This window comes from Rattus norvegicus, chromosome 14, assembly GCF_021556685.1.
Source record: "Rattus norvegicus strain SHRSP/BbbUtx chromosome 14, alternate assembly SHRSP_T2T, whole genome shotgun sequence".
NCBI lineage: Eukaryota > Metazoa > Chordata > Mammalia > Rodentia > Muridae > Rattus > Rattus norvegicus.
The window spans coordinates 51,126,683-51,149,179 of NC_141547.1; the positions used below are offsets into that span (position 1 = coordinate 51,126,683).

The 22,497-nt window shown below is 37.4% G+C and overlaps 1 protein-coding gene across 1 annotated transcript in view; it reads right to left on the reverse strand.

Moving 5' to 3' along the window:
* Nucleotides 1-20,031, reverse strand: part of Dthd1 (death domain containing 1) — a 103,175-nt gene extending 83,144 nt beyond the window's left edge. Inside the window, 7 exon segments of the mRNA XM_087584546.1 lie at nt 5,707-5,825; nt 5,828-5,885; nt 8,914-9,244; nt 17,325-17,631; nt 17,634-17,876; nt 17,879-17,919; nt 19,763-20,031. Coding sequence (XP_087440672.1) covers nt 5,707-5,825; nt 5,828-5,885; nt 8,914-9,244; nt 17,325-17,631; nt 17,634-17,876; nt 17,879-17,919; nt 19,763-20,031 — 1,368 coding nt within the window.
* Nucleotides 20,032-22,497: the final 2,466 nt, after the last annotated feature.

Genomic DNA, 22,497 nt, shown 5'->3' on the forward strand with positions numbered 1-22,497 from the left:
GAAGATACAACATACCCAAACTTAAGGGACACAATGAAAGCTGTGCTAAGAGGAAAACTCATAGCTCTGAGTGCCTACAGAAAGAAACAGGAGAGAGCATATATCAGCAGATTGCCAGCACACCTAAAAGCTCTAGAACAAAAAGAAGCAAATACACCCAGGAGGAGTAGAAGACAAGAAATAATCAAACTCAGAGCTGAAATCAGCCAAGTAGAAACAAAAAGGACCATAGAAAGAATCAACAGAACCAAAAGTTGGTTCTTTGACAAAATCAAAAAGATAGATAAACCCTTAGCCACACTAACCAGAGGACACAGAAAGTGTGTCCAATTTAACAAAATCAGAAATGAAAAGGGAGACATAACTACAGACTCAGAGGAAATTCAAAAAATCATCAGATCCTACTACAAAAGCCTATATTCAACAAAACTTGAAAATCTGCAGGAAATGGACAATTTCCTAGACAGATACAAGCTACCAAAATTAAATCAGGAAAAGAGAACCCATTTAAACAACCCCATAACTCCTAAAGAAATAGAAGCAATCATTAACTTCTTCCATCCAAAAAGAGCCTAGGTCCAGATGGGTTCAGTGCAGAATTCTATCAGATCTTCATAGAAGACCTCATACCAATACTATCCAAACTATTCCACAAAATTGAAACAGATGGAGTGCTACTGAATTCCTTCTATGAAGCCACAATTACTTATACCTAAAACACAAAGACCCAACAAAGAAAGAGAACTTCAGACCAATTTATCTTATGAACATCGACACAAAGATACTCAATAAAATTCTTGCAAACCGAACCCAAGAGCACATCAAAACAGTGATCCATCATGATCAAGTAGGTTTCATTCCAGGCATGCACAAATGGTTAATATATGGAAAACCATCAACATAATCCATTATGTAAACAAATTGAAAGATAGAAAGAACATGATCATTTCACTAGATGCTGAGAAAGCATTTGACAAAATTCAACACCCCTTCATGATAAAAGTACTGGAAAGAACAGGAATTCAAGGCGCATAGCTAAACTTAGTAAAAGCCATACACAGCAAACTAGTAGCTAATATTAAACTAAATGGAGAGAAACTCGAAGCAATCCCACTAAGATCAGAGACTGGACAAGGCTGTGCACTCTCTCCCTACTTATTCAATATAGATCTTGAAGTCCTAGCCAGAGCAATTAGACAACAAAAGGAGTTCAAAGGGATATACATTGGAAAGGAAGAAATTAAACTATCACTATTTGCAGATGATATGATAGTATATTTAAATGATTACAAAAGTTCCACCAGAGAACTACTAAACCTGATAAACACCTTCAGCAAAGTGGCTGGGTATAAAATTAATTCAGATAAATCAGTAGCCTTCCTCTACACAAAAGAGAAACAAGCTGAGAAAGAAATTAGGGAAATGACACCCTTCATAATAGTCCAAAATAATATAAAATACCTCGGTGTGACTTTAACCAAGCAAGTAAAAGATCCGTATGCTAAGAACTTCAAGCCTCCAAAGAAAGAAATTGAAGATTTCAGAAGATGGAAAGATCTCCCATGCTCATGGATTGGCAGGATTAATATAGTAAAAATGGCCAAAGGGATCAACAGATTCAATGCAATCCCTATCAAAATTCCAATCCAATTCTTCATAGAGTTAGAAAAAACAATTTGCAAATTCATCTGGCATAACAAAAAACCCAGGATAGCTAAAACTGTTCTCAACAATAAAAGAAATTCCAGGGGAATCACTATCCCTGAACTCAAGCAGTATTACAGAGCAATAGTGATAAAAACTGTATGGTATTGGTACAGAGACAGTCAGAAAGACCAGTGGAATAGAATTGAAGACCCAGAAATGAACCCACACACCTATGGTCACTTGATTTTTGACAAAGGGCCAAAACCTTCCAATGGATAAAAGACAGCATTTTCAGCAAATGGTGCTGGTTCAACTGGAGGTCAGCATGTAGAAGAATGCAGATCAATGCATTCTTATCACACTGTATAAAGCTTAAGACCAAGTGGATCAAGGACCTCCACATCAAACCAGATATACTCAAACTAATAGAAGAAAAAGTGGGGAAGAATCTCGAACACATGGGAACTGGAGAAAAGTTCCTGAACAAAACACCAATGGCTTATGCTCTAAGATCAAGAATCGACAAATGGGATCTCATAAAACTACAAAGCTTCTGTAAGGCAAAGGACACTGTTGTTAAGACAAAATGGCAACCAACATGTTTGGAAAAGATCTTTACCAATCCTACAACTGATAGCAGGCTCATATCCAAAATATACAAAGAACTCATAAAATTAGACTGCAGGGAGACAAATAACGCTACTAAAATTAGTGTTCAAAGCTAAACAAAGAATTCACAGCTGAGGAATTCCAAATGGCTGAGAAGCACATAAAGAAATGTTCAACATCTTTAGTCATAATGCAAATCAAAACAACCCTGAGATTCCAACTCTCACCAGTCAGAATGGCTAAGATCAAAAACTCCGGAGACAGCAGATGCTGGCTAGGATGTGGAGAAAGGAACACTCCTCCATTGTTGGTGGGATTGCAGACTGGTACAAGCACTCTGGAAATCAGTCTGGAGATTCCTCAGAAAATTGGACATTGAACTACTTGAGAACCCAGCTCTACCTCTCTTGGGCATATACCCAAAAGATGCTCCAACATACAACAAAGACACATCCTCCACTATGTTCATAGCAGCCTTATTTATAATAGCCAGAAGCTGGAGAGAAGCCAGATGACCTTCCACAGAAGAATGGATGCAGAAAATGTTGTACATCTGCACGATGGAATACTACTCAGATATCAAAAACAATGATTTTATGAAATTCATAGGCAAACTGATGGAACTGGAAAATATCATCCTGAGTGAGGTAACCCAATCACAGAGAAACACACATGGTATGCACTGATTGATAAGTAGATATTAGCCCAAATGCTCAAATTACCCTAAATGCCCAGAACACATGAAACTTGGCTGACCAATATGCGGATGCTTTACTCCTTCTTTAAAAGGGGAACAAGAATACCCTTGGGAGGGGATAGGGAGGCAAAGTTTAGAACAGAGACTGAAGGAACGCCCATTCAGAGCCTGTCCCACTTGTGGACCATAGATATACAGCCACCAAACTAGATAAGATGGATAAACAAAGAAATGCAGACTGACAGGGACCGAATGTAGATCTCTCCTGAGAGACACAGCCAGAATAAGGCAAATACATATGCGAATGCCATCATTAAACCACGGGACTGAGAACAGGACCCCTGTTGAAGGATTCAGAGAAAGGACTGAAAGAGCTTTAAGGAGTTTGTGACCCCACATGAACAACAATACCAACCAACCAGAGCACCCAGGGACTAAACCAATACCCAAAGACTATACATTGACTGACCCTGAGCTCCAACTGCATTGTTAGCAATGAATAGCCCAGTAAGGGCACCAGTGGAAGGGGAATCCCTTGGTCCTGCCAAGATTGAACCCCCAGTGAACGGGATTCTTGGGGGGAGGGTGGTAATGGGGGGAGGATGGGGAGGTGAACATCATATAGAACGGGAGGGGGAGGGGCTAGGGGGATGTTGACCTGGAAACTGGGAAATTGAATTACAATTGAAATGTAAATAAGAAATACCCAATTTATTAAAGAGGGAGGAAGAAAATAAAGAAAAGAGAACTTTAAAGCATTTCCAATAACATCAGGGACAAGACAAGAATGCCCAATATCCTCATATCTATTCAATATAGTACTTGAAGTTCTAGCTAGAGCAATAGGACAACTAAAGGAGATAGAGGTGATAAAAATTGGAAAAGAGGAAGTCAAAGGTTCACTATTCACAAATGTTATTATGGTATTCATAAATGACTCCAAATATTTCATCAGAGAACTCACATAGATGAGTTAAAAAAAATGCTTGAGTAAAGAAACTGAGACCCAAAAGGACATGCATGGAAAGTAATCACTTATAAGTGGATAATAGCCATAAAGTACAGGATATTTATGTTACAATTAACATACCCAAAGAAACCATATAACAAGGCCGGCCCAGGAGAGGATGGTTGAATCTTTGTCAGAAGGAGAAACAAAATAAATATCTATGTGACATAGATGGAAGGATGATGAGAGAGAGGATTGAGTAAGGAGCAGGGTGGAGGAGATCATATGTAAGGGGAGTAGAAGAAAGAAAAGGGAGGCCGGTAGGGGTGGGTGGGATGAGGGTTAGAGGGCAATCTCTAGGACATGCCAGAGACCTAGGATGGGGAGAGGAAACAGAAGCCTCTGGGGAAGCTCTAGCTGAGATTCATAGTAATGGGGAATACAGATCCTAAGTGGCCACTTCCTATAGCCAGGTAGGACTCCCAGTGGAAAGATAAGGACAACCAACCTCCAAAAACTTTGACCCAAAATTTGTCCTGCCTACATATTGTACAGGGACAAAGACACAGCAGAGACTGAGGGAATGGCCAACCAATAACTGCCCCAAATTAAGACTCATCCCATGGGCAAGAACCAGTCCTTGACACTACTAATGATACTCTGTTGTGCTTGCAGACAGGAGCATAGCATGACTGTCCTCTGAGAGTCTCCACCAAGCAGTCAATGGAAACAGATGCAGAGACTCACACCCAAACAGATGGAGCTCTGGGAGTCTTAAAGAAGAGTTAAGAAAAGGATTGAGGGACCCAAAGAGTACAGGGACCCCACAGGAAAACCAATAGAGCCAAAAAACCTGGATCTTTGGACGCTCCCAGAGATTGAATCACCAACAAAAGAGCAAGCTCAGGCTGGATTTAGGCCCCTACAAATGCGTAGCAGATGAGCAGTTTTGTCTTCATGCAGATTCCCCCAACAACTGAAAGAGAGGTTGTTCCTGAGTCAGTTCCCTGCCTGTGGATCCCTTGCCTCTAAATGGACAGCCTGGCCTGGCCTCTGTACCTAGTTCTACAGCATCTTGATGTATGGAGGTGTGGTCAAGTTGGGTGCAGTGGGGTGGGGTAGTGTCAGGTGGTGGAGATATGGTGGGAGGGAGTGTGGAGGTGTAATTTGACACCCAGAGGGTTTCCCTTCTCAAAGGAGAAGGCAGAGAGTGTACTGGGAGGATTAGAAGGGCAAATAATGAGTTGTAAAGAGAATAAAAAGTGTATTTTATGAAAAAAAAGAAATAGAAAAGAGACAATAGGAAAGACAAGACTGGGATGATTGGGAATATTATTGGATAAAAGCAAATCTTCTGAAATGTTCATGATGAAAATAGTGTTAGTATACACTAAATATCTGTTCCAAGAAGACTAATTTTCTTTAGTAAGTAGAATGCAAATGTCATGGCAATCACCATTTGAATAAACCAGTAGCTTCTTATCTTTCCAAGAATTTATATCAAAATCTGGATTTATATAAATGACTCCAAATTTGTCAACCACTGTCTTATACAGCATGTTTGTCAATAAATAAGACAAGTAATGCAAAAGACTATTCAGGAAAGCCTTATAAATGAAAAGCAGTTATTTCTTTCAGAATGTGTTCAAAATGCTTGCCGCATCACTCAAATCCAAGCACGTGATTCCAAGTCCCAGGAAGGACTAGCAGTATGGCCTTATGGAAGGAATTGCCTTGGAATTTTTAGGGCCATGTTTGACCCACTAGACACAAGATCGAGTCAATTTCCCTTGTGAATTTTTACCTTTAACTGTGCAAGCACTGGTGAGTTGAAAACTCTTACAGGATAACTGAAGGATATCCAGGCATCCATGCTGGACGTCAAAGTGAGTCCCTTTTTTGTCACTGTGAAGGACTGTTTTTCAAACATGACACGACAGAAAACATTCCCAGCTTGTAAACATTCACTGCAGCACAAGTCCCCTGAATGGAGTAAAAGACTCTCTACTGAAGCAAGCAATAGCACTGTTTTGAAGAAGTACATATGACATGCCTACTCCATGTGCTGTCAAAAACTAAACAAAAATTAAACAACAACAAAAAGTATCTGCTCTCCATTATACCCCATGGTGTGGAGGGATCACATTCAAGGAGCAGAGATGACCCTAGGTTGAAGCAAAGGATAAGTTGATAGTTAAGAGTTTCTCAAACTTGAACTTCTCAACAATAAATGAGAAATAAATTAATTTTTGTAACTTAAATCCTCACACATGTATAATAAACAGTCATCCTATCTTCACAATTTTAATTGCTGGTGGCTGGACTCTCGCCATCTTTGGCTAAAATGATTTTGATTATTTTTTTTTTACTAGAATGAATTTTATATATTGATCTTGTCTAGAAGTTTCTATGCTATTTTACAGATCTCCAAGGAATAGAATTTTATTACTTGGATATTTTTCACTAAGATTATGCATATGTACTGTCAGAAAAAGTCTTCTTTCTAACAAATCACATCTTCAGATGCCACAATAAAAATCAGTGTTTCTTTTTGCACTAGAAACAGAAAACTACAGAATATACAGTTTCTTCCTTGAGTATATATTTATACTCAAATAAATAATCATACATTCAACTACATATTCAAATTTCTATTCTTACAAAATGGAACTGAGTCCATAAATGAAAGCGAGATGATCTCTGTGTATAATCACCAATGCCTTCAATGAAGATACAGTCTAAGAAGCAATCTGTTCTATTCATGCTTCCCCAAATACCAGCTAGACTCCACCCAGTATGAGTGGAAAATAGCACATGTACACACAAACATTTCAGGGTTATTCACAATGGAAAATAATCTATCATTTGAGAGCTGACTAAGGGAAACATTTCACAATATCACGGTTGGGAAAATTCTGAGCACAATCATTCTTCTTCAGTGGCCAGAGGGAAAGTAGTGAGAAGAAAGGTCTCCTGGGAACAAGTGGAGGTTGCTGAGCACCGAGACCACATTTGGCAGATACTGGGGGAAAATAAAAAGGCTTTGAGAACTAGGATGTTGAAATGTCATAGAACCCACATAAAACGTTGGAAGGTATCCAGAACCCAAAGGTTCTTAAGCTAAAACCAGTGATAACTGTTATTAGCCTACGATGTAATGTACAGTTTTTAAATAAACAATGGTCCTCTTAATTTTATTTGTGACTCAATTAATTCAGTCACAAAATGTTTTTCAAGCCCATCTTGGAAAGACATTTGTACTGTGAGAAGTTTCTAAAGCACTTGTATAAAGGACACACAGACTTGCCAAGATTTAGAAGCCTACTCTAGAGCAATGCTGATCAGACATTCATATTCACAGGAACTAGTCTAAATCTAACACATATTAGTTGCATGAATAAGGGTCATAAGAACAGACTTAGCTCTATAATTTGATTATATAACCTTGGTTTGATTTATAAACAAACCAAAAGGACAGAATGTGTTAACAAGATTTTAATATGTTTTCTTCTCTGTCCTCATCAAGTAAGAAATATTTGCATATAAAAAGGCAAACATTTTAATTAGTTAGAAATAAATAAGGTAGCTCACAGAAAACACTTAACTCAAGTCCTCATTAACTCTAAAATACTAAATTTTGTAATTCTAGATTCTGTCTCAGCAACATTTGATTTTGTGATATAGAAATTTTTAATATTATTACAGTAAAGTCTGTTTCAAATAGTGATAACTTATCAACAACTTGCTTATATTCAGGCTTTCCCCCTTCTTCTTAAGTACTCTGTTTATTTAATATTTGAAATCCTATCAGGCAGACATTATTATATTATTATCAAATCAAAATTGGAATCACAAAGAGGTGCATTGATTCATCTAATTTCACACTTCAGACAAATATGGGAACAAGAGATTTTTCTCTACTTCCCACATCTTAACTAATAAATCCTGATTACGCTCTACATTGAGAGATTATGTCTCTCTGTTCTCTCCCTCTCTCCCTCTCTCCCTTTCTCCCTCTCTCCCTCTCTTCTCCCTCCCATCCCTCTCTCTGTTGGAAGATAGGCCCATGCACATACTCATGCATGTGTGCTTTTGCTTTCAATAAAGATTCGCCAAAACTTTCATTTTCCTGACGTTCTATCTTTAAATCATCAGGAAAAAATGTCTATTCTGGCAATCCTAAAGGACCTCACCATAAAGGCATCATTCTCCTCTCAGTTAAGCAAACTGTTTAGTTTATTTAAAAAAAAAGATTAACCACTGTATTTCATTGTAGGCTGAAAAAAGTAATGAATAAACCAATCACTTTGGTAACAAAGTTTGTCAAAAACAATTATAGTTTATGTACTCAGCTATCGATTAATTCTGTATAGGTAACAATGTTTAGGCACAGTGTATAGGTACAATGTTTAGACTAAATTCAATTGATAAATTTATCAAAGCATGTGGATGCATATTGTTTTTAATTTTTATAAATTCTTCCACCCTATGAATAATAAAGACTAAAATAATAGCTTCAGAAGATGCTTCAGTGTAGGCAGCAGTCTGACATATTAGACATTATAATGAAGTTACTCTAAACCATGAAGTTAATTAACCTATTGTGTTGGTTGCTTTTCCTGTGGAAAAAGTAACATTTGCTGAGTCATAGACCCAAATTCTCTAATACTAAGTTTGAAATTTCTATGATTTGAACTTTATAGGTGTTATTTTTTAACAAATCATGAAATTATGGCTAAAGTATTTAGCTAACATAATTAATACAATATAGCTAATAAAATTTAGGTATAATGTGTAGTTAAAATGTTTAGACTAAATTCAAATGAGAAATTTACCAAAGCGTGCAAAAAACAGTTTGCAATGTTTATACATTCTCCCACAAAAATTTGCTAACACTAATGGGTCCACACTTGTACAATAGAACAAGTATAATTACACTGCAACACTATATTCTGAATTATAAGAATAAAAGGCAAACAACTGATACAGTTATAACCAAGGCTTTACTGACCTTACAACCTCCCCTCATTCTTTCCAGTAAATTAGGGATTAGGTAACTTGACTGAAAGTTTGTGTCAGACATTTTCACCATAATATCTCTGTAATTTCCCTTGTAGCGTGCCTTGAATGGAATTGCAATGCATATTGGGAATGGAATTTTCTTTTTCTTATCTGAGCATGCAACAGTGATGACATTGCTGACCAATTCTTCATTATCATTCACTAAAAAGGAGCTCATGTCATTTGTTATCTGGCAGTCAACCTGCTGTAGGATGTGCAAGGGCGCAGTAATGTAACAAGAGACTTGAGGGTCAGCCCCATCACTCAGCACAGCAAGATACCTATAGGACAAAAAAAAGTGAGCTTCATTTTCCAACTGTTGTATCCATGCATCGTACAGCCAAATACGGAAAGACATAGAGTGTGAGGAACATTGCTTTGATATGAACCTTACTTCTCCCATTGATTAACTCTTCAATCAAAAAGATGCTCAATCTCAATATGCCACAATTTCCTGCATTATAGGTGAAAATAATATCTACATCACAGGGAAGATTTGAGTTGAACATTCATTTCTACCATAGATACAAACAACTATGCCTCTACATTGTAGGGAAGTTACCTATACTATACTAGTTATGGTAGCTAAATACATGAACTATAATTGTTCTTGACTAATTGTTTTATCAAAGTGATTGATTTATTCCTCACTTTTATTGAACATATTATAAAATTCAGTGATTAACCATGTTTTTTAAATAAACTAGTTTGTTTAACTGTGAAAGGAGTGATGTGTTTAATGGTAAGGTAGATCCTTTAGGATTGCCAGATGGATTCTTTTTTCTGATAATTTAAACATGAAAAGTCAGGGAAAGGAAAGGTTGAGCTAATCTTTATTGAAAACAAAATCACACATGCATGTGCATGTGTTTCTCTCCCCATAAAGACAGGGAGTGGGAGGAGAAAGAGGGAGAGAACAAAGAGACAGAATTTCAGGATTGTGGGTAATTAGACTATATGTATTAGGGGTAGAGAGGATTCCTTTTCTTCCTCAGATATGGCTAGTTTGGGTTAGTGTGCGACACCACATCATCCTACAAGAAAAGCTAATTCATCCTTTCATAGGAGGTCAATTCCCACCTTCCACCTGTCCTGGGAAATTTGAAAACTCTGAACACTTCCTTCCAGAGAGAAAAGGGTCCCCATGTCCTTGAATTGGAGAGGAAGAAGAATAAGGAAGTTGCCTGTTTTAAATGTTTGCATATAAAGTACATTAATCTACCCAAAGCCTCTTATTTGTCTGCCTGTCTGCCTACCTGCCAGGGATCTGTATGACTCCTATTCCCTCAAGAAGAAGTGATGAATATGGGATACAGAAATTGTCCAGGTATATTAGATCATGTAGTGATGTTTACTGAAGTGTGTGTGTGTGTGTGTGTGTGTGTGTATACACATGAGTGTACATGCACATGCACAGGCACACAAATGCACATACACATGCATATGTATTATTCTTCTTAAATAGGAATAGATTATTTCTAATCCTGAGATCCTCAGCTGAAGAATTTTTTTTTTTTTTGGTTCTTTTTTTTCGGAGCTGGGGACCGAACCCAGGGCCTTGCGCTTCCTAGGCAAGCGCTCTACCACTGAGCTAAATCCCCAGCCCCTCAGCTGAAGAATTTAACTATTTTATACCTCTTCAATATTATCTTTACAAAGATTTTTAGAGACTTATAAATTTAAATTCAAATTTGAAACGAGGCATTTCCAGTGTGTTCATAAATATCATAACCACTTAGACTAGTCAATATTCTAATGCTTTGTGTGGGTCAGATTTTATGCTACATAGTTTTGCTAAATTTTAATATCTTTTATGTCAAGTGCTGCTATCTTTACTATTTTACACATAGGGAAATTGAGGCTGAGATTTTACCTTGCTACAAATCGTATAGGTATTCAGTTTTTGAACTAGTAGTTGACTCTATGCATGTTTAGTGTGGAAGTGAAAGTTCTCAAGTATTGTCATTACTTTCTCAAATCTTCTCTAAATAATGTTCAATCCATCTATTATAACTTGAAACTGATATTTAATCTATGATCATCGGAAGTTTGAATGAAATAAAATTGTTAAACATCTTTAATAATAATGTACCCAAATCAACTGTACATTCAGTAATGATTTGATCCCTATGTTAAAACCATCAAATTGGAGTTCCCCTTTGATGTTGTTCAATTCACATCAGAGAAGTAATTTTAACAAAGACACTGTTGACAATCAATATGGGGACTCTACTTATAACATAGGACCATCTTCTCATTTATATGTTAATAAAGTTTTAGCTCCTTTTCATTTATTGTTGAATAAAATTTTAAATATAACTTCATAAAGAATGTAGTAAAATGCTTAATTCATAAATATATGTATACAATCCTAAACCTAAAAAAGTTATCTAGCATGCTGACCTGCTTAACTTTTTGTTTATAGAAATGAGAATTCAGAGAAAGATAAAAAAAATTCATCAAGTGATTCAGTAAACTAGATTCATATAACTTCAAAAATGCTATCTTCTCTTTCCTAGAAAACATCTCAATACACCCACTATTACAAGGCATGGTTCCCAAATGACAAATAAACGGGATAGGAGATTTGTAAATAAGTCTGTTCTCCACAGTACTAATCAAATATGACTTGTCTTGTTGTAAAGTAGATCACTTTAGTTTAGCTTTTTCCCAATTTGTGTACATACTAGTACAGCAACTCCAAAGGATGAGGCTTTTGGAAAATTATTGTTGAGGAGCCACAACAGTTTCTAAGCAAGGCTTTGTTTATTGCATTTACTTTTATGTGGTCTGATAGCTTCCTAAGCCCAGGGACCTGCAATGGAGAGTCATCTCTGTAAATATGCAAGCCAAGCAGAACTGGTTCAATGCCTCAAAGAGGAAGTCACTAACCAGAGAACACCTAAAGGAGGTGTTAGAGGGAGTGGTGCAGGCAATGACTCACTAGATGGTGTTTTGAGTCATTTGTGAAAGGGAGGCTATGAAGTGTCAGTGTTTTTTTTTTTCAAAAAACACTGTGGTTTTGGAAACCACATCTTGACTACTTTAGAAGTTGCATTAAGTTCTCTTTGCTGTGGGTATATTGCACCCTTTTTTCATTTTTATAAAGTCCCATGATCAGTATAAGCAAAGAACTTGCAAAAGTACTTGGTAAAGAACAAATACTTAGACTTGGTGATGTTTTTCCAGGAACAATGTTGTGTGTCTCCCCATCCTATTATGCAGAGATGGATACAGGTAAAGAACAGTATTGAGAAGGGGTAGGAGAGTGAAAGTCACTGGTTATGACATCAAATAGTACATTAACATTTAGCTGAGTGTCATCACTTGCAGAAGAACCCAACCCCAGGCCGTTCAGTTACTATCTCATTTGCCACCATATACCCCAAAGAAGGAGATAGTATTCCTCTAAGTAAGTGACTACTACCAAAAAAAAAAAAAAAAACAGATAAAAAGATAAAAAGAAAGCAAAAAGAGAACATGAAGCAAGTTACCCACTGTCAAAAAATTCGTCAATAATAAGACCACAAATAAAAATGAATTTTTCCTGTTTTTCAAATATTTTCTGACTGAGTCACATTGCTAAGGAAAATGTTGTATCTATCTAAAAACATATTGTTTGATATACCAATCTAGACAAATCAAGAATTATTTTTCTCCCATTTTTATTTCATGGAGTTTTAGAGAAGCTGAAGAAAACAAATAACAAAACAAAATCAAAAATCCTGGCAATTTTATAAGATTTAACTGGTGAGAACAAAATCATTTATCTTTAAGACCCTAAAAAGACCACCATATGTCTCCTGGAGTTCAGAAGACAAAGTTTAAAGATTGATGAGAATTATCTTTTTATATATATATATATATATATATATATATATATATGTATATATATATATGATATAACAAGTATATATAGTATTTATATAATCAGATTAGCTAATTGTTTTTTTAATATTTTAACATTCCAAAATCACTTTTTCATCACAAATTTAATTTTACTATATATAAGTGTTTATGTTCTGAACAAGTTTTGTAAATACTTTCATAACTATTTGCTTTTCCTTTAAAGCACTACTTAATATCCATGTTTCCTAGAATTATGAAAAATACAATGATATTAGCAATAGCAGCCTCATACATTTCTGTGGGGATATTTAACCCAAATCACTGGTTTGCAGTAACTTTTGGAGATATTATATTAAAATATAAAACTTGATGGTATATTCCCTCATAAAACATGTTGAGATTTTATTCCATATGTGACTCTTTTAAGTGCCTTTGAAGAAACTGATTAGATTATAAAAAACACTGTTCTCATGAATGGGACTAGTATTATTAATAAAAGCCTTGAAGCTGGTTTGACCCTTATACCATTTGAGAATGCACGAAAGGGGGTGCCATCTATATATCAGTAAGCTCTTAGTAGCCACTGACTCTCTCTGCCTTTCTTTCCTCTGTCTCCAGAACTGTGAGAAATCAACTTCATTCATTCAAAACAATCCACTTTATGGTGGCTTGTCATAGCAGCAGGATTAAGATGTTTAGTGACAGGTTGGAGGTATGACTCAGTGGTTAAGAGCACTGACTGTAGCAGATCTTCCTGGTTGCTATCCCTGCGGAGAGCTAGTAGGCAGCACCCCATGAGCAAACTTGAGCCTCGGGACCACAGGAAAGACAAACCTTCCTGCTCCAAGCGACCTGCCTGGTGAACTCAACACACAGGCCCACAGGAACAGCTGAAGACCTGTAGATAGAAAAATTACACACCTGAAAGCATAACACTCTGCTCCCATAACTGGCTGAAAGAAAACAGGAAAACAGGTCTACAGCACCCCTGACACACAGGCTTATAGGACAGTCTAGCCACTGTCAGAAATAGAAGAACAAAGTAACACTAGAGATAATCTGATGGCGAGAGGCAAACGGAGGAATCCAAGCAGCAGAAACCAAGACTACATGGCATAATCAGAGCCCAATTCTCACCAAAGCAAACACGGAATATCCAAACACACCAGAAAAGCAAATCTAGTTTCAAAATCATATTTGATCATGATGCTGGAGGACTACAAGAAAGACATGAAAAACTCCCTTAGAGAAACACAGGAAAAAATTAATAAACAAGTAGAAGCCTACAGAGTGGAATCGCAAAAATCCCTGAAAGAATTCCAGGAAAACATAAATAAACAAGTAGAAGCCCATAGAGAGGAGTCACAAAAATCCCTGAAAGAATTCTAGGAAAACACAATCAAACAGTTGAAGGAATTAAAAATGGAAATAGAAGCAATCAAGTAAGAACACATGGAAACAATCCTGTATATAGAAAACCAAAAGAAGAGACAAGGAGCCGTAGATACGAGCTTCACCAACAGAATACAAAAGATGGAAGAGAGAATCTCAGGTGCAGAAGATTCCACAGAAATCATTGACTCAACTGTCAAAAGATGATGTAAAGCAGAAAAAGCTACTGGTCCAAAACATACAGGAAAATCAGGACTCAATGAGAAGATCAAACCTAAGGATAATAGGTATAGAAGAGAGTGAAGACTCCCAGCTCAAAGGACCAGTAAATATCATTAACAAAATCATAGAAGAAAACTTTACTAACCTAAAGAAAGAGATGTCCATAAACATACAAGAAGCCTACAGAACTCCAAGTAGATTGGACCAGAAAAGAAACACCTCCCGTCACATAATAGTCAAAACACCAAACGTAAAAATAAAGAAAGAATATTAAAAGCAGTAAGGTAAAAAGGTCAAGTAACATATTAAGGCAGACCTATCAGAATCACACCAGACTTTTTGCCAGAGACTATGAAAGCCAGAAGATCCTGAACAGATGTCATACAGACCCTAAGAGAACACAAATGCCAGCCCAGGTTACTGTATCCTGCAAAACTCTCAATTAACATAGATGGAGAAACCAAGATATTCCATGACAAAACCAAATTTACACAATATCTTTCTCCAAATCCAGCAAAACAAAGGATAATAAATGGTAAAGCCCAATATAAGGAGGCAAGCTATACCCTAGAAGAAGCAAGAAATGAATTGTCTTGGCAACAAAACAAAGAGAAGAAAAGCACACAAACATAACCTCATATCCAAATATGAATATAACAGGAAGCAATAATCACTTTTCCTTAATATCTCTCAACATCAATGGTCTCAACTCCCCAATAAAAAGACATAGATTAACAAACTGGATACGCAAGGAGGATCCTGCATTCTGCTGCCTACAGGAAACACACTTCAGAGACAAAGACAGACACTATCTCAGAGTGAAAGGCTGGAAAACAATTTTCCAAGCAAATGGTCAGAAGAAGGAAGGTGGAGTAGCCATTCTAATATCAAATAAAATCAATTTTCAATTAAAAGTCATCAAAAAAGATAAGGAAGAACACTTCATATTCATCAAAGGAAAAATCCACCAAGATGAACTCTCAATCATAAATATCAATGCCCCAAATACAAGGGCACCTACATACATAAAAGAAAACTTACTAAAGCTCAAAAAACACACTTTTCAACTCACACAATAATAGTAGGAGATTTCAACACCCCACTCTCATCAATGGAGAGATCATGGAAACAGAAATTAAACGGAGACGTAGACAGACTAAGAGAAGTCATGAGCCAAATGGACTTAACAGATATTTATAGAACATTCTATCCTAAAGCAAAAGGATATACCTTCTTCTCAGCTCCTCATGGTACTTTCTCCAAAATTGACCATATAATTGGTCAAAAAACGGGCCTGCAGGAAGACAAATAACCCTATTAAAAATTGGGGTTCAGAGCTAAACAAACAATTCACAGCTGAGGAATGCTGAATAGCTGAGAAACACCTAAAGAAATGTTCAACATCTTTAGTCATAAGGGAAATGCAAATCAAAACAACCCTGAGATTTCACCTCACACCACTAAGAATGGCTAAGATCAAAAACTCAGGTGACAGCAAATGCTGGCGAGGATGCGGAGAAAGAGGAACACTCCTCCATTGTTGGTGGGATTGCAGACTGGTACAACCATTCTGGAAATCAGTCTGGAGGTTCCTCAGAAAATTGGACATTGAACTTCCTGAGGATCCAGCTATACCTCTCTTGGGCATATACCCAAAAGATGCCCCAACATATAAAAAAGACACGTTCTCCACTATGTTCATAGCAGCCTTATTTATAATAGCCAGAAGCTGGAAAGAACCCAGATGCCCTTCAACAGAAGAATGGATACAGTTAATGTTGTACATCTACACAATGGAATATTACTCAGCTATCAAAACAATGACTTTATGAAATTCATAGGCAAATGGATGGAACTGGAAAATATCATCCTGAGTGAGGTAACCCAATCACAGAAAAACACACATGGTATGCACTCATTGATAAGTGGCTATTAGCCCAAATGCTCGAATTACCCTAGATGCACAGAACACATGAATCTCAAGAAGGATGACCAAAATTGGAATGCTTCACTCCTTCTTTAAAAGGGAAACAAGAATACCCTTGGCAGGGAATAGAGAGGCAAAGATTAAAACAGACACAGAAGGAACACCCATTCAGAGCCTGCCCCACATGTGGCCCATACATATAGAGCCATCCAATTAGACAAGATGGATGAAGCAAAGAAGTACAGGCCGAGAGGAGCCGGATGTAGATTTCTCCTGAGAGACACAGCCAGAATACAGCAAATACAGAGGCGAATGCCAGCAGCAAACCACTGAACTGAGAATAGGACCCCCGTTGAAGGAATCAGAGAAAGAACTGGAAGAGCTTGAAGGGGCTTGAGACCCCTTATAAACAACAATGCCAAGCAACCAGAGCTTCCAGGGACTAAGCCACTACTACCTGAAGACTATACATGGACTGACCCTGGACTCTGACCTCATAGGTAGCAATGAATATCCTAGGAAGAGCACCAGTGGAAGGGGAAGACCTGGGTCCTGTTGAGACTGGACCCCCAGTAAACTACATTGTTGGGAGGAGGGCGGCAATGGGGGGAGGATGGGGAGGGAAACACCCATAAAGAAGGGGAGTGGGAGTGATTAGGGGGATGTTTGCTTGGAAACTGGTAAAGGGAATAACACTTGAAATGTAAATAAGAAATACTCAAGTTAAAAAAAAAAAAAAGAGCACTGACCTCTCTTTCAGAGGTCCTGAGTTCAAATCCCAGCAACCACATGGTGGCTCATAACCATCTGTAATGAGATCTGATGCTCTCTTCTGGTGTGTTTGGAGACAGCTACAGTGTATTTATATAAAATAATTAAAGAATTTTTTTTCAAAAGAGATGTTTAGTGACTACAGAGAATGCACAGATAAGTAGCCATATATAAGCATTTCTCAGTGTGCCTTTACTTACTCCTTTTCCATTATGTTAGCCTTTTGTCTTAGGCTCTCTGTCTCACTATGAAGATTATTCATGTCCTTACTGGAGACATCCCATGTGGTAATCTTTTCTCTTTGGCTTTCTGAGGTCTCTTGAATCTCCCTTGCTGTTGTCTGGATCGCATCATGAATGTCTTTCTTGTTGCTATTTGTGTTCTCAGCAGTCACATGTTCAATTTGTTTTTCATCTTCATTTTCTGTATTATCAGGGAACACTGTGTTCTGTGATTCTTCTTGCCCTATTACATTTCCACTCAATAGGGCATTGTTTTCTTTTGCCCAGAATTTATCTGTGTTTTATTTTCTGTTAACTTGACCTGGTCCGTGCAATGGCTCTCCCCTGCATTTGTAGAAGCAACAGTCACTGTTTCCATGACATTTAGTTCCCTTCTTGAAGCAATGTCTGTTGCTTTGGTATCCTGAATGGCTGGTATTGTCTGCTGTGGAATATGGTCCTCATGCATGCTGCATAAATTACACATCTCTTTTTCTTCTCTCTTTAGAAGCAAAGCAGTGTTCCCCAATATTCATTCTTTTTCATGAGGCAGTCTATGAAAGCAATAGTTTCTGCACATGTACACACACAAAGAAGTAAAAACTATGTCAAATTATGCTTCTATGCAGATGAAGGCGATGGTTGCACAATTTGCCTCCATTTAACACTTACATAACTAGGGTGAAACGAACTCTACTTTTAACATAGTAGCCAAGAAGCGAAACTGATACGTTTGGCCCATGAACATTCTTTAAACTCTATTGATAAATGTGATACCTTCTCCCAAATAAGAATGAAGTCAACAAGTTCTCAATCATTTGCTATATTTGACCATTTTCTTCTTTGCTTTGGGTGATACTATACTATGTCAATTAGCCATTTTAATATCAGCTATAAGATTACCTGAGCACCCTGGAGAAGTAAATGTCAGAAAAGCTACAACTGTGTAATTTGTGACACACATACTGAATTTTTGGTGGAAAATTCAATCCTCCCCATGCTGAGAATGTGATCATTAAAATTTGTCAAATTTCTGTTTTAAAGGGTAATTTCGACCATATCATTCTGACTGGATCTTGCGATGATCAATCAATGACAAACAAAGACAGAATGTTCGACTCTAAGGCTATAAGCATCATCAATGTCTGAGTTTATCCATTTCTCTTTCCATCCTTATTTCATCCCAGGTTTCCATCTGTGCATTTCTCTTCCCAGGCTTCCTCTAGGCTGAACCTTTCTGTATTCTCAGCTCTGAATAGGAATCTGTATCCAGAATCCACACATCTCTCTAGGAAGATGAAATTCAATGTCACCGGATAATCTCCTCTCTAGTCTGGGCTTGCCTTTGCACTGCAGTTCAACTTATTCTTTGTCTTTTGTCTGCGATCCCATGTTTATTTTGAACTGGTCTTTTCTGGTAGTTGAGTACTTGCCTTGACTTGTTGTCTAGGTCTGTGTTCAATCCCTTCCTTCGACTAACTTCTAATCATGAGCTCCTGCTGATGATTCTGGGATCACACAGCTTTGGGACAGATTTCTCTCATGTTTACTGATTGTGAAGCCCTTCATGCTGTCTACTCTGGATTCCTGACTGAGAGGCCTGTACACGCACTTTGACACTGTATGTCTGGGAGTTGGATTTCATAATGCCACCTAGATTCTGAAAATATTGCTATTAAGACCATATTTTGTAGATATTACATTCTCAATACTTGTACTTTTTAGAGCACACATACACACACACACACACACACACACACACACACACACACACACACACATTGACCTCGTCATATTCCCAAGAATTTACATTGTTCCTTCAGTATATTAGGGATCCAGTTCCTTCTAGCTCATCCAGTCTTTCCAGGGTTTTTGTAATTAATAGGACTAGGTTCAAATTACTCTAGAGTTAGAACATGCTATTCCAAAACAGAAAAACTACTTGCTCTGCTTTAATTAGTCTTGTACTTTCCTACCTCTAAGGCTTGTAAATAGCAAGCCAAACATCTGAATTTCCTGTTGCTTGGCTCCGATTCATTGCTTAGGTATCGGTTTAAATAGGAATTATTTCCTAGCAGAGCTCTAAATTCCCTTCCTTAAAATGTGATCCGGGTTACTGAAACCTAAAAACACTTCATCTGTGCCCCAATAAGAGGGGATGTTTGCCGGAAACCGGGAAAGGGAATAACACTCGAAATGTATATAAGAAATACTCAAGTTAATAAAAAAAATGAAAAAAAGGGACCTTTAAATCCTGTGAAATATTGTCTTGCCTCACTTTCCATGTAATATTAGTTTCTTGTAAGCAGAGATTCTACATTCACTGTATTTCTACACATAGACCCTCTTATATGCTGCTGAAATAAGTATTTTAAAACCAAGCATAAGCCCAAGCAAGCAAAAGAGACTACTTGTCTTGTCTCCAGATACATTGATTATCCTTGTCAAGCAGTATATATAGCTGTTGGCAGGTAGCTTGAAGAGACACTGCAGTGTGCTCCAAAAGTTGATAAAGGGCTTCATTGAGTCTTTGACCTAAAAAAATAACAGTGGCTGTCCAAGTGGCTCCACCAACCTCCTCACGGAGATCATCACCTAGGAGTGCCTTCTTTAACATTTGGTTTTGTCTCCAAATCTGCTTCAATATTTCGCCTAATTTACCTGACCTCATGTCTTCTGTATTCATTTCTAAGGTCAAAAAAAATGTATTTCTCCCCTGTCAACAAGGCCATGCTAAACAAAAGGTTTAGCATGTTCAAACTTGGCAGTGGTTATTTCTTCCAAAGTCTTGAGTAGGATCCAAGTCAGATAGTCAAGCATTCTCCTGCAACCTAACAGTTTAAGCTTGTTGTTAACCAGTGAAAAGTTACTAGGTGACCAGAAGAGGGGCGTTCCTGAACTCTGGGTGCTACTGTGTACAGAAGAGATTAATCACAGGGACAGTGTTGGCTCACATAATCATATGGTCATATAAGCTTCACAAATCAAAATGCTATGAAAATGCCACATACCCTTTAAATTTTGAAGTAACAGAATATGAATGCCAGGTAGAAGATGAACTCCACTAATAAAAATAAACTTCTCTTTTCTCTTTCTTTTATTAGAATACTGCTTATAGAGAATAGACTTGTTGGTGAACCAGTGGAAGTGGAAGCCCTTAACCTGCCAAGGTTGGACCCCCAGTGCAGGGAAATATGGGGAGGGGGTAGTAAGGAGGATGAATGAGGAGAATTCCTGTATGGGGGAGAAGGAGGGGATCAGGACTTATGGATAGGAAACTGAGAAAGAAAATAGCATTTGAAGTGTAAGTAAAGAAATATATCTAATAAAAAAGAATACTGCTTATAAAATTTCTGTGTATATCTATAATTATTAATGAAAAGTTCAGTTGGTTTTAAGATAATCTGGGAGTATAGAAATAAGGTTTAGACAAATAAGACTGGCTATAAAAATTAGAATTTGTTGGAACCGGATATAGCTTCATATGGCTTTTTACTTTAACTTACAGTCAAGTAAATTAAAGAGTAAAGATTTAAATAAAATAAAGAGATGAAAGAGGTCCAGGCATTGTGGCTGATGCCTCGTGTATCATGCAGCAATGGTAACTCCCAAGGCAGGGTGGTTGCTTCAAATATAAGACCAGTCAGAGCTCAATGGTGAAACTCAGTCAAAAAACAACCATAGCAAGAGTTGAAAGGGGGAAAAATCCTTTTGTTGGAGCATAGGCTAATACCATTATTTAGTAAATGTAATTACTACTTTCTTATATGTAAGTGTACATTGAAATTGCAATAGGAACTTGGTCTCAGCTCTGCTCTTTGATTATTCCTCTCTAATTGTGTCGAGGGCTTCTCTACAAAAGGAGAGCAAACCTGAAAAGCAGCTTCTTCGCAAAGAGTATTTACTACCATTATAATTAAAATTCAGATGCAGCATGTTCTCACTGTGCTGCTTGCACCGTGGCCACAATATATGTGAGATCATTGCACAACAGAGCTTGATGCAGTAGGGCCTGAGATGGACTGCAGAATAGCCTGTTTCCTCTCCTCCAACTCCCCCTTTTCTGAGAAGAGAGGGCACACAGCAAAAGGAGAAGGAGCTATAAGTTCAAAAACAACACTTGCTCCCTAGAGAACTTAGATGGAAATCAAATGTTTCCATAGGGAGTCGAGCATGCCTCCCTCTCACAGTCAGCATTATTTCATCTTGAGCATGAAGGCTCTTGGGGCTTCATTCAAGACATATAAACCATTGGAGGGAACAGTTCCAGGAAATAAAGAAAGAAAAATGAAAGAGCAAACTTGCAGCTTTCCCAAACTGCTGTGGTTCATGGACTCTGAAGGACAAGGAAAAGAGTACAGGAGAGCTGAGGACTCCAGAGTATAACTCCCTTTCAGGTAACTAATACTGAAGGGAGAAACTGTCCCCCTGAAGGATGAGCCTCCAATTGGCTATCCAATACCAAATGGTCAACACTGAGATTATATATTTATACTTGCAACACTAAATAGACATGTCAAGTTGTAAAGTTGTATTTATATACTCATGAATGACCACAATAACTGGGGGAAGCATGGGCTGTCAATTTGGAAAAGCAAGGTAAAACATAGCAGTTGGAAGGGTTGGGGGAAAGAGAGAGCAAAATAATTTAATCATGTCTTAATTTTAAAAGTTACAAAGTTCTGTTTTCCAGTGAAACTGCTTTCTTGAAATTGTGATCTATATCATATAAAAGATTACATACAATTTTCACATTCCTTTCAATTTGTAAAACATCCTGATTGCATCTTACTCTATTCTTTTGGCTAAGCCCTGAACATATATTCCAGGTCACATACAAATGACTTTTGTTCAAGACTGATTCTGAAAATCTTCCTCTAATATGTACTGTGAGCCCAGATGTCAGGTCTTTCAGGCAGATGAGCAAATGATCACAATACAGCCAATGCATGAAACTTTAACTGTCGAAGATATTCAAATTAAAAATCTAAGGATAAGCAGGATATAGAACACAAGGAAGTACAATGGTACTTTCACAGTAGAAATTATAATATTGAAGGTACAGGTATGACAAATTGTCCAGTGGGATGGCAGTAGCAAGATATGTATCTAGGGGAAGGCTCAGTGAATGAGTCAGAGGTAATGGAAACAG